The sequence below is a fragment of the Hibiscus syriacus genome, unplaced genomic scaffold (genome assembly GCF_006381635.1).
Source record: "Hibiscus syriacus cultivar Baekdansim isolate YM2019G1 unplaced genomic scaffold, ASM638163v2 tig00002880_pilon, whole genome shotgun sequence".
Taxonomy (NCBI): domain Eukaryota; kingdom Viridiplantae; phylum Streptophyta; class Magnoliopsida; order Malvales; family Malvaceae; genus Hibiscus; species Hibiscus syriacus.
The window spans coordinates 644,727-656,881 of record NW_024061952.1 but is presented as its reverse complement, the minus strand read 5'-3'; the positions used below and the strand labels follow the sequence as shown (position 1 = coordinate 656,881).

General features: G+C 36.1%; 1 protein-coding gene across 1 annotated transcript; it reads right to left on the bottom strand.

Annotated features, from left to right (window-relative positions):
- Window positions 1-206: 206 nt before the first annotated feature.
- On the bottom strand, window positions 207-11,217 carry LOC120161170 (protein TSS-like). Its single transcript, XM_039171438.1, has 6 exons — window positions 11,120-11,217; window positions 10,323-10,407; window positions 2,051-2,164; window positions 914-1,006; window positions 644-716; window positions 207-571 (listed from the first exon to the last, which is right to left on the bottom strand). Exons 1-6 carry the CDS (start codon window positions 11,215-11,217, stop codon window positions 207-209), a joined length of 828 nt encoding a protein of 275 aa, XP_039027369.1.
- Between the last annotated feature and the right edge of the window lie 938 nt (window positions 11,218-12,155).

Genomic DNA, 12,155 nt, shown 5'->3' with positions numbered 1-12,155 from the left:
TAGAAGGCATGTATATTCAAAGCTCTATTTTGAAAAATTGAGTCGTAATTTGTTTTATATACCTGGTATGTATATTTTGATTTATTTTGTAATTGTGGGAGCTCCCGATTGTAAGTTATTTTTACATGGATTTTATTTTCTATTTAGTGCAAGTATTTACATATGAAGCTTTAATTTCAAGTGAATATGATAAGTAAATTTGTTGGTTAGTCACTCTGGTAGTTCTGTGTGACACTCTCATTGATCGATTGTGTGTCGTACTGGTGTAGGATGTTACATTGTATAGGTGGATTGAGGTGAAAAAAGGAGAAGAAATCATAGAACTGGCTGAGCCGGGGCAGAGGACACATCGACACTGCCGCAGTAGCGTCGATTTTTTCCTTCGCCTTGGAGTTATTGGGAGATTCACACCCATGGGTCGGACCATTGTCGACGACAGTCAATTCCTTAGAACCCGATTCTTTGGGACTGGTTCGACCAGCAGATTTTGGAGAACCGAATGAGGTTGTGCAGGAGACAATGTTGAGAAGCCGTCGGATGTGCGCAACCGCTAGATCCTCCGTGTAATCCTCTGCGTAGAATTAAGTTAAAAAGACGAGTAACCGAAGAAACCAAAAGTTAACAGCAGAGTCGGGGAAGACACCTTGGATGATAGACAGCTGACAAGGTTTAAGCGAGACAATGTTGACGGAATCCTTAAGTTGATTTCCTCGTACCTGTAGAAGAAATTCTCAAACGTTAATACTGTTCCAAAGTAGATGTAATAACCGCCATGGATGAACTGCTAAAAGCTGTTCTGGTCTGGTCTGGTCTGGTCTGCCCTGCTGCATGTTTTTCTACGTAGATTTAACAGTGGATGTCGATTGCCATATTTCCATTTCCCACATTAGAAAGGTTATATATATTTTTTTACCTCGTGATTGAGGGAGAAGTTGGTCAAATGGCAGGTCTCAACGTGGACTGCTAAAAGCTTTCTTACATCCAAGATCTTGTCCGAAGATATCCCCTGCATTTATGCAGAGGGAAAAAGAAAATGTCAATCTAAAATCCCATATATTTTAAAACTAAGTTAATTGTGTCGTAACCGTCTTTCGATTGGGTTCCGGAATCGGGTTTCGACTTAGGAAAGTGGGTTGGAGTCGTCACCGATCATTTATTTTATGAAAAATAGGTAGATCGGATACCTTATTTCTTACTTGATCTGCGTCTTACCAAAGATGTGTCGGATTCGGGAGTCGGTTACAGTCAAGGAAAGGTTAGCACCCTTGAACTGCCCTTTCGGTACTACGTAATTTCCAGTTGTATTTAATTAAGAAAATTGTAATTTTAAATTAAAAGGTAACATTTGATCCTAAATTACTTACCTCTGATTAATTTAAGGAAATACCTTTAAAGAGTCATGATAATTGTTAGGAAAAAAAGTGAGTAAAACAAATGAAAATACGAAAAATAAAATAAAGAAGGGGAAATGAAATAAATAATAAAGAGAAAGATTAAAGATAAAAAAATTGCATAATTAAAATAAATATGGGGAAAGTGAAAGAAATATAAATATATATATATATATATATATAAATACATAAATAAATAAAATAAGATAAAATCAAGAGAGAGAAATATATATATATATATATATATATATATAAGGATAAATAAAGAAAATAAAAGTAAAATAAATGATGAATAAAACAATATATATATATATAAAAATAAATAAGGAAAAATATTAAAATTAAAACAATATATATATGTATATATTTGATAACCATGACATATCACACATTTAATAATGATAAATATTTATAACATAAATGAGAATGTAATGAATGCAAAAAACAATCCTAGAAGTTAAAGTGAATTTTGCATAGGGACCAAAATATTATAATTGAAGAAAATGGGCCAAATCAAGTTCCATCTAAGATTAAAATGATTACATGAGTAATATAACCAATATTAAGAAATGTGTATACAAAGTAAAATAAAAACACTTGAAACGTGTTCTGTTTCAAATTCCAGAAAGTTAACAGAGAGGGAAAGAATGCTCCCTCACCTCGTCGGGGAAGTACCACCGATGTCCACCACCACCCTCTGGCGGTCGTTCGTCGTCAAATTTCACAGAGAGGTTCGTATCAACACTGGAAACTTGGATCTGACCTTGGTTTGTCTGAAAAATACTCGGTGTGGATGAAACAACATCGAAACCTTTCGATTTTCACTCTCTGATCTATGTTATCAGACCGTTAGATTGACTTGGTTTCAAGATATGTTGCTCCCCTCAGTTTGGATTCACGAACTGACAATCGGAGCTTCGATTTCGGTGAGACCACGACGGTGAAAGGTAAGTCTTTTCTTCTTTTTCTCTCAGTTTCTGTTCTTTTTTTGTTTGACCTCGTATATTTTCTACCGTATTCTTCTTGTTTTCTCCGGTAATTTCTGAATGTAATATCTCGGGTATTTTTTTGTGTATTTCCCCTCCTTACAGTAGGGATTACACTGTATTTATAGCGTTCATGTACTCCTATTTTTGGGTATTTAAATCCTAGTAAAAAACTAATATTGGTATCTTGATAATGACCGAGATTCTCGGAGATGGTTGCATGCATGCGACGGCTGTTAAGAGTCCTCACATATGAGGGTTGCGGCGCCGGTGGAGAGGCAATAGAAGTCTATTGAGCTTCACGTGTTTCTGTTGGGCTCCTTGGTCTTGGGCTATATGAAGAAATTTGGTGTCTTCAGCTGCCCTCTTTGCTCATTATCGTGTAACGAAAATGGAGCAAAGATTACAAGACACAAATTTTGTTCATATCGAATATCATCTGTTGTAGAGTTGAAATCCGATATTGAAACTGATTTTTCAATCACAAAATGACTCCGTCGTTGTGAGGTTGAGTTTAAATTGGAAAAGTTTGAGCACGAAATCTTTCGTCGTGAAGTTGAAAACGAGCTCAAAGCCTTTGGCAAGTGGCCTCTGAATCGTCTTCTGGCTCAGGACACCTCTTCGTGAAGGTGAAACTTGACCTGAAGAATTTGGTGTTGTGGTGTTACAGATGAATCATTTGTCATGAAGTTGGGTCAATCTGTTTGTGAAGTCGGAATTGTATATGGTTCTTCTTCGTAAAGTTGAGCATGAGAATTGGATATCCTTTGTCTTGAAGTTGAAATCCAATGCAAGTTGCGTTGTTACGAGGCCAATATCCTTCGCTGTGAAGTTGAAATTGACTCTGAAACTGGAAAGTGTGTTGACAGACACTCCTTATTTGATTTGAATATCCTTCGTCGTGTAGTTGAAATCCACTCTAAAGATAGGTGTTGCTTGTGTGCACGATTCTCTTCTTCGTGAAGTTGAAACCGCGGGTGACCCCTTCCGAGTCCAATATCCTCCGCCGTGAAGTTGAAATTGGTTATGGAACTGGGAAATTGTTTGTTGACAACCAGCCGTCCCTTCGTTGTAAAGTTAAACTTGTGTTGTCTCGAGTCCAATATCATTCGCTGTGAAGTTGAAATTGGCTCTGAAATTGGGAAATGGTTTGTTGACAACCAGTCGTCCCTTCGTTGTGAAGTTGAACTTGTGTTGTCTCGAGTCCAATATCCTTCGCTGTGAAGTAGAAATTGACTCTAAAACTGGAAAGTTTGTTGACAGACACTCCTTCTTTGAGTTGAATATCCTTCGCCGTGAAGTTGAAATCCAATCTAAAGATGGATGCTGCTTGTATGCACGATTCCCTTCGTCGTGAAGTTGAAACCGTGGGTGACCCCTTCCGAGTCCAATATCCTCCGCCGTGAAGTTGAAATTGGTTCTGGAACTGGGAAATTATTTGTTGACAACCAACCGTCCCTTCGTTGTGAAGTTGAACTTGTATTGTCTCGAGTCCAATATCCTTCGCTGTGAAGTTGAAATTGGCTCTGAAATTGGGAATGGTTTGTTGACAACCAGTCGTCCCTTCGTTGTGAAGTTGAACTTGTGTTGTCTTAAATGGCGCGATATCCTCCGTTGTGGAGTTAAAATCGTGGATGTGTGGGAACGATATCCTCCGTCGTGGAGTTGAAATCGTGGATGGCCCATTCGTCGTGAAGTTGAGCCTTGACTTGAATATCCTTCGTCGTGAAGTTGAAATCCAAGTATTGTATGTTACGGGTGGACATGATTCCCTTCGCCGTGAAGTTGAAAGCGTGGATGACCCCTTTATTATGAAGTTTGGCTTAGAGTTAGATATCCTCCGTCGTGAAGTTGAAATCTACTCTCGAGCAAATTGTGTCGTTTTGAGTTCAATATCCTTCACCACGAAGTTGAAATTGACTCTAGATAAAACCTGAAAAAGTTATACATATATGTGATGAGATGGATGCAATGCTCTTAGGTATGCCTAAAATGCATATGCAACATATGTTATTTTTGGGCTCAGGAGAGAAATCTCGATCTCCGGTTGTTTTTCTGGAATCTTCAAGTTCTGATCCCTGATCTCGAATTCTTCAAATGTTCAAATCTGATGTGCATATTCTATTTTTTTATTTGAGAAATGCTTTCGACCATCCCAAGTATGTGCCTGAGCTGAGTGTAACGGTTCAGATGATGCTTCAAGAGAAATTGTCTCGAAAGAGACAGAATTCGTTTCAAGGGAAACGATCTCAAAGATATCTGTTGTTTCATGAGAAACGGTCTCAAGGGAAAAAAATTTGTTTTAAGAAAAACTGTCTCAAGAGAGACAAAACTTAGTTCCAAAAGAAATTGTCTCACGGGGAGATGAAATTAGTTCCAAGGAAAACATATTCAAAGATTTTGTTTCAAGGGAAACTGTCTCAAGAGAGACAAAATCCATTTCAAGGGAAATGTTTTCAATGTTTATGTTTCAAAGGTTTTTGTGTTTCAAGAGAAACAATTTTAAAGGTTTTTTTCAAGGGAAACTGTCTCAAGAGAGACAAAGTTTGTTTCAAGGGAAACTGTCTCAAGAGAGACAAAATTCATTTCAAGGGAAACTGTCTCAAGAGAGACAATGATGAGCACGATTCCCCTCGTCGTGAAGTAGAAATTGTGGGTGGCCCCTTCACCGTGAAGTTGAGCCAGGAATTGGATATCCTTCGTCGTGAAGTTGAGCCAGGAATTGGATATCCTTCGTCGTGAAGTTGAAATCCAACTTGAAAATACGAACTGGATCAGTTCTGAATTAGCTCTCGAACTCGTCTGAAGTTGATTCTAAGATCTGTCGATCTTTCAATATATCAAATTAGTTGAGGTGTAGCTCCTTGCTACTGAGTTAAGCAACCACTATCGATTTTTACAAACTCTTTTGAATCAGGTATCTTTCGCATTGAAGTTGAAACTTGACTCTAAAGCTGCAAAAATTATGTATGCTAAAAATGATAAATGTGATGCTCTCAAGTATGTCTAAGATGCATGCAACATGAATTAATGTCATTTATCTCTTGGATAGAGCCTCATTTTTGCCTGCTTGTTCCTGCATGTGGAGGAAATGCCTTCAGAAGGTCTGATAATTCGCATTAGGATGTTGAATCCCCAAAGATGCCCCAATATCAAAAAATGCCCCAATATTTGATGTTGAATCTTCAAAGATGCCCCAAATGTTCCTCATTTCTTGCTTCAACATTGATTCTGAGCACGAGCTTTGTGTCTAAGAGTCACATGTCATTTACCAAGATTCACTCTAGAGAGACTGTCTTATTTGAAAAAAATGTTTTTCTTTTTCTTTTATTTTCAAAGTTATGAAAATATCAATTAAAAGAGTTTCAAAAAATGTTTAACCAAAAGTTTTGAAAATATTGTCACTTTCACGGTTTTACAATTGAGACGAATCATAAAACTAGAGTTCATCGGATATTAAAGAATTAATTACAATGTTAATCCTTCAAAAAATTATAGCTATTTGACAAGTGTCAATATCAAAGCTATCTTTGGGAAATGGTTAAGTAAGGAAATGATAAAAAAGTCTCAGATTATCGTGTTTGGTCAAAGGTTTGCCATTTTATGCTCAAATGATTGATGGGGTAGCTTGCATGTTTCTCTGCTGGAAGTGTTCTCTGACTCCCAACCTTCGTTGTCACACTCGGATTGTGCGATGCCTTATCAAGGAATTTGTGTGATCGCCTCAGTTGCACAATTTTTATATTCGAGCCGCATTTTCAGGTTTTCAACTCGAACCCTCATTTGATTTCAAGACGTTATTCAGGATTTACGTCTTGAACCCTCCTTTGTCATTTTTCTTTACCATGCATTAATTACATTATTTTTTTTTTGCAAATTAATCCTGATGGGCGGGATGAAATCTGAAGATAGTCTCTTTTGTTTAGAAATCCATGTATGATTAGAAGGGACTTTTAAGGCACATAATGTAGGCCAGGGCTCATGGTTATGAAAGAAAAGGATAAATAGGCCCAAATAAGTGTTTCAGGGTATTGAACCAAGGATTAATTCATTCTGATGCCCTCGATCTTGTCTTGCTCAAAATGTCTCTTTCTCCTGATGCTCTATGATCTTCGAGTGAAGTGATTCAGTGATTCAAGAATGATTGTGCTTGATCAATCTCATAGTTTGAAGCTTGATGTGCCATTTGTCTTTAGGGAATCTTTGCATGTGTTTTTTGTCCCTTTTCCTTTTGATTTTGCTTCTTTTCTTTTTTGTTCTTGTTTTTTCTTTTTTGCTTCTTTTCTTTTTTGTTCTTGATTGAATCTTCGCACTTGGTATTTGGCCCACCTTTTGGTATTTCCTTTGGATTAATGTCTTCACTCATGTGAGTAGATTTCTTCCACCTTGCCCCCCAGTGTGGAGGGTGATCCTTGGTTAGGGTTGAATCAGAAGAAAAATACTATAGGCTCAAAAAGAGAACACAAGGGATATATTTTTTCTCATATTGTAAAGGGATAAAGAAAGAAAGTCGTTCGTCATTTCATACATGGAATTCCTCACATAAGAGCTATCCCCAGGGGGATAGATTTTCAGGATTAATTTTATTTACATGAAAACAGTGTAATTAATGCAAGATAGAATTATTTCATATGAATTATTTCATATGAATTCTTCTTCCAGATGTCTTAATGTTCAAGCTCCCTACAAGATGCCCCAAGTTATGTCTAAGAAAAATGCTCATGTTCAAATGAATAACTCAATGCCTTGGGTTTTAATGGGTATCAAAATGTCAATTTTGAGTCTAAAAAGACAGTGGTGTGATTTTATTTGACTCAAAGATAGGTATGTGTGTATCAAAAAGATAAAGGCAATGTTCAAGAATTTCAAAGGGAGGTAATGTCAAAATTTAGTCTTTTTGGTAATGACCATGAGTTATTTTGGGTAAAGAATCAAGGTATTTTATTTTGGGGTTTGAGACGGGATAAGAAATGTCTAATCTTGTCATATGTCAAAAATCTATAATTCTTGAAGAATTAAAAGAATCCTTAATTCATTTAATATTCGAAAAACTAAAGATTAAAATTTGTTCAATTGCTCCACCTTAGAAAGTAGCATAAATTAAATCGTTTAAAAGATTAAGCAAACATGAAAGATTAGAGATGTGTTCAAACAAAACAATCTTATAAGTGCAAATGGTATATGCCATGCCACCTTCTTCGGTTGTCCATGCCCTGAATCTATCGGGTTTTGGATCTTACGCTTTAGTGTCTTACAGTTTTCAGATGAATGTTTGGAGCTTCCTATGTGGTAATTGCAAATAGCTTCAACTTCGTAGCCCTTAGGATATTGAGACTCTTTTCTCATATCCCCTGACAGGCTTAGTCCTACAATCAGCTGATCAAGCTCCCACTGCACTAATTTCAGTTTTTTCTTTAATGTTACAATCTTGCTTCCATATGGTGTCATGTGGTTAAGACCACTTCATCGAATCCTCCATGAAGAAATTTCATGTTTATGAAAATGCTTAGAAATGAAATGTAGGTACAAAATGCAAAATGCATGAAATGTTTGAGGCATTGATCCGAAAACATGTCTGTTATTATGAATAATCTTTATTGGGATAAAAGTGTTTTATCTAAGAGACAATAAACATATTTAGAGGTACGTTCGGACTAAATCCTCTAGACCCCAAAACAAGTTGACTAGTCTTCTGCCTTCGTCTGTCACCGGTCGAATACACTGCTGAACCACTCCGGCTTTTCTGGCTAAACCGTGCAAGTGGCGATCTATTTTTTGTACTTGTTCCCAGAAGTATCGAATGATTGCATCTCTGGCTTTCATCATTTGCTGAATCGGAAACTCCAAAGTTCATTTTCTTGAATTTGTCAACAATGACTTCCAATTCAGCTATCGTTTTGCATCTTGTTCTTGTTATCTTTGAAGAGACTCTCGAGGTTAGTAACCTTTTTCTCGTCTTGCCCCTATCACATTTGTCAACCCATTTTTGAAAAGTTAACTTTTGATGAACTTGATTGTGGGCACCACGTCTTCTTGATTGAATGTGACACATAGTTGCCTTGCAAATTGTCCTCCTTTTCTTTCTGAGTATTTTTCTGACCATAGCCGGACCCCTGCATTTTTTTATCACTTGTATTACATCCCCTTTGTCTATTAATGCAGATTATTTTGGTTTAACGAACATGTTTTAGTGGATCCACACCTCTTTTTAATGATACAAATAATGAAAATAAAATAAAAGAAAATATAAATGAAAAGAGTTAGTAAGGTAAGTTAAAACAATAATGAAAATAAAAAGTCTTACCCCACATAATAACTACCCCACATTCTTTTATTATTCCTACCCGAACTTGATCTCTATCCCGTATGCTAATTTCAAACAAATCCTAACCGCATATTTGTCTAGTTCGTATGCTTTGAACAGAAGGTAAAGCAGGAAATAATCTCAAGATAACCTAGGGTTTGGAATGAGGTTTTGGGGTGGGCTCTAATTCTCCATGATCTCCCGGTTTTGGTTCTAAAAATGGTACCCGGGTTCTCATTGCTAGTGTCCCCTTGGGCTTGCCAGACCCTTAGTCCTAAACCCATCACAGGCTTGCATGGACTAAGTTAAACTCGAGAGAACACATTCCCTTATGCTCGCACAGTGAATAAATTCACACGAAGACATAATGTATATGAATCCCGAAGGCTACTTGCTAGGCCCGTACGGTGAATAAATTCACACGAAGGCGTCGCTTTCACCCCCACTTAAAATAGGGTTCGAAGCTCGAGTTTAGAGCCTTAGATGAAAAATCTTTAAGAGCTGAAATCATTAGAAAACGGTTAGTGCGACTATTTACTCAAAAAATATAATCAAAAGTAAGCAATAAGGATCGAAATGTTATCTAAAAATTTAAACTTACCCTTTTCGTTAAAAAGACAACTGGAAATTACCTTAGCCTGACTCACTTACCTGCGTCCCCAGCAGAGTCGCCAAGCTGTCGTAACTGTCTTTCAGTTGGGCCCCGGAATCGGGTTTCGACTTAGGAAAGTGGGTTGGAGTCGCCACCGATCATTTATTTTATGAAAAATAGGTAGATCGAATACCTTATTTCTTACCTGATCTGCGTCTTACCAAAGATGTGTCGGATTCGGGAGTCGGTTACAGTCAAGGAAGGGTTGACCTGCCCTTTCGGTACTACGTAATTTCCAGTTGTCTTTAATTAAGAAAATTATAATTTTAAATTAAAAGGTAACATTTGATCCTAAATTACTTACCTCTGATTAATTTACGGAAATACCTTTAAAGAGTCATGATAAATGTTAGGAAAAAAAGTGAGTAAAACAAATGAAAATACGAAAAATAAAATAAAGAAGGGGGAAAGTGAAACAAATAATAAAGAGAAAGATTAAAGATAAAAAAATTGCATAATTAAAATAAATATGGGGAAAGTGAAAGAAATATAAAAAAATAAATATATATAAAAAATACATAAAATAAAATAAGATAAAATCAAGAGAGAGAAATATATATATATATATATATATATATATAAGGATAAATAAAGAAAATAAAAGTAAACTAAATGATGAATAAAACAAAATATATATATATATATATATATTAAAAAATAAGGAAAAATATTAAAATTAAAACAATAATATATATATATATGTATATATTTGATAACCATGACATATCACACATTTAATAATGATAAATATTTATAACATAAATGAGAATGTAATGAATGCAAAAACAATCCTAGAAGTTAAAGTAAATTTTGCATAGGGACCAAAATATCATAATTGAAGAAAATGGGCCAAATCAAGTTCCATCTATGATTAAAATGATAATATGACCAATATTAAGAAATGTGTATACAAAGTAAAATAAAAACACTTGAAACGTGTTCTGTTTCAAATTCCAGAAAGTTAACAGAGGGAAAGAATGCTCCCTCACCTCGCCGGGGAAGTACCATCGCTGTCCACCGCCACCCTCTGGCGATCGTTCGTCGTCAAATTTCACAGAGAGGTTCGTATCAACACTGGAAACTTGGATCTGACCTTGGTTTGTCCGAAAAATACTCGGTGTGGATGAAACAACATCGAAACCTTTCGATTTTCACTCTCTGATCTATGTTATCAGACCGTCAGATTGACTTGGATTCAAGATATGTTGCTCCCTCAGTTTGGATTCACGAACTGACAATCGGAGCTTCGATTCCGGTGAGACCACGACGGTGAAAGGTAAGCCTTTTCTTTTTTTTTCCTCTCAGTTTCTGTTCTTTTTTTGTTTGACCCCGTATATTTTCCACCGTATTCTTCTTGTTTTCTCCGGTAATTTCCGAATGTAATATCTCGGGTATTTTTTTGTGTATTTCCCCCTCCTTACATTAGGGATTACACTGTATTTATAGTGTTCATGTACTCCTATTTTTGGTTATTTAAATCCTAGTAAAATGTTAATGTTGATATCTTGATAATGACCGAGATTCTCGGAGATGGTTACGTGCGCGCGGCGGCTGTTAAGAGTCCTCACATATGAGGGTTGCGACGCCGGTGGAGAGGCGATAGAAGTCTGTTGGGCTTCACGTGTTTCTGCTGGGTTCCTTGGTCTTGGGCTATAGGACGAAATTTGGTGTCTTCAAATTGCATCATGTGGCCTCAAATTATGACCCACATTCTAAATTGATTCTTAAACTTTTAAATATTTTAATGTAATCCATAAACACACATAAACGCTTCTTCGCCGCTCACTATCTCAGCGTAAGCTTCGTGTTTCTCTTATGGCTTCCAAGTTTCCTGTAGAAAATTAGGAACTCTTCTTCCTCGTTCCTCTTTGGTGCCACCGCCATTGTTGGCTCTGAAATTCCAAGTGGTGGTTTTAGCTACGCCTTTCAGTTCTCCAAAGGTTCTGATCTGAATCGGTTTGTTTGCTCATAATCCCTCTTTGGGTAGTTCAAATTTTCCCTTTTTACCACTGGGTTTACCTTGATTTATCTTGCAATCTAATGTTCTGCTGGTTTTGGGTTAGTTTTAGTTTAGAGTTAATTGGTTGATAGCTTTGTGATCTGGATTCTTGAATTCTTGAATTATATTCGATTCTGCTGCTTTCCTCCTTTAATTCTTTAATCTCTCTTGGTTTGTTTTGAGATCCATAAAGCCTAAAATCTTGATTGTGATTTTGACTCTTTTCACTTCAATTTCTGATTTTGTTTTAACTTTGTTTATAGTTTCCGTTAAATTCAATCTGTGATTTTCTTGAAGTTTAATCCAAACTGTATATTTAGAATCATCAATTAGCTTTACTTTTTGGTAGATAGAGGCTCTTTGATTACCAAAGACTAAATTTTGTGCTAAATACCCTAGCAACTTTTTTAGCTCTGTTTCCATCTCCTTTTCGCTTCAGAATTTAGAGGTTTTTGGTTTATTTATTTTTCTGGGTTTGATTCGATGTTCATCTTCATCTTCAGATTGTAGTTTAGAGTTTTTCCCCCTGGGTTTGGTCTGTTTAAACTCTCAAGAACAGTGAATACCTCAATAGTGATATATATGCTTGCTTATTATCATTTTCTCTGCAAAATTTTCTGGGTTTGATGTTCATCTTCACTGGTTTTGTCAACTTATAGTTTCTGTTACTGGATTTGGTCTATTTTACTCTCTGAAACAGTAAATACCTCAAAATTATTTGATTGGATTTTGTTGGAATTAACTTAACTTCTGCTCTTTGTTTTCCAGTCTGCTATTATCTTCATCCAGCTAAGTATTCTCATTTGTTTTCTTAATCTTTCTT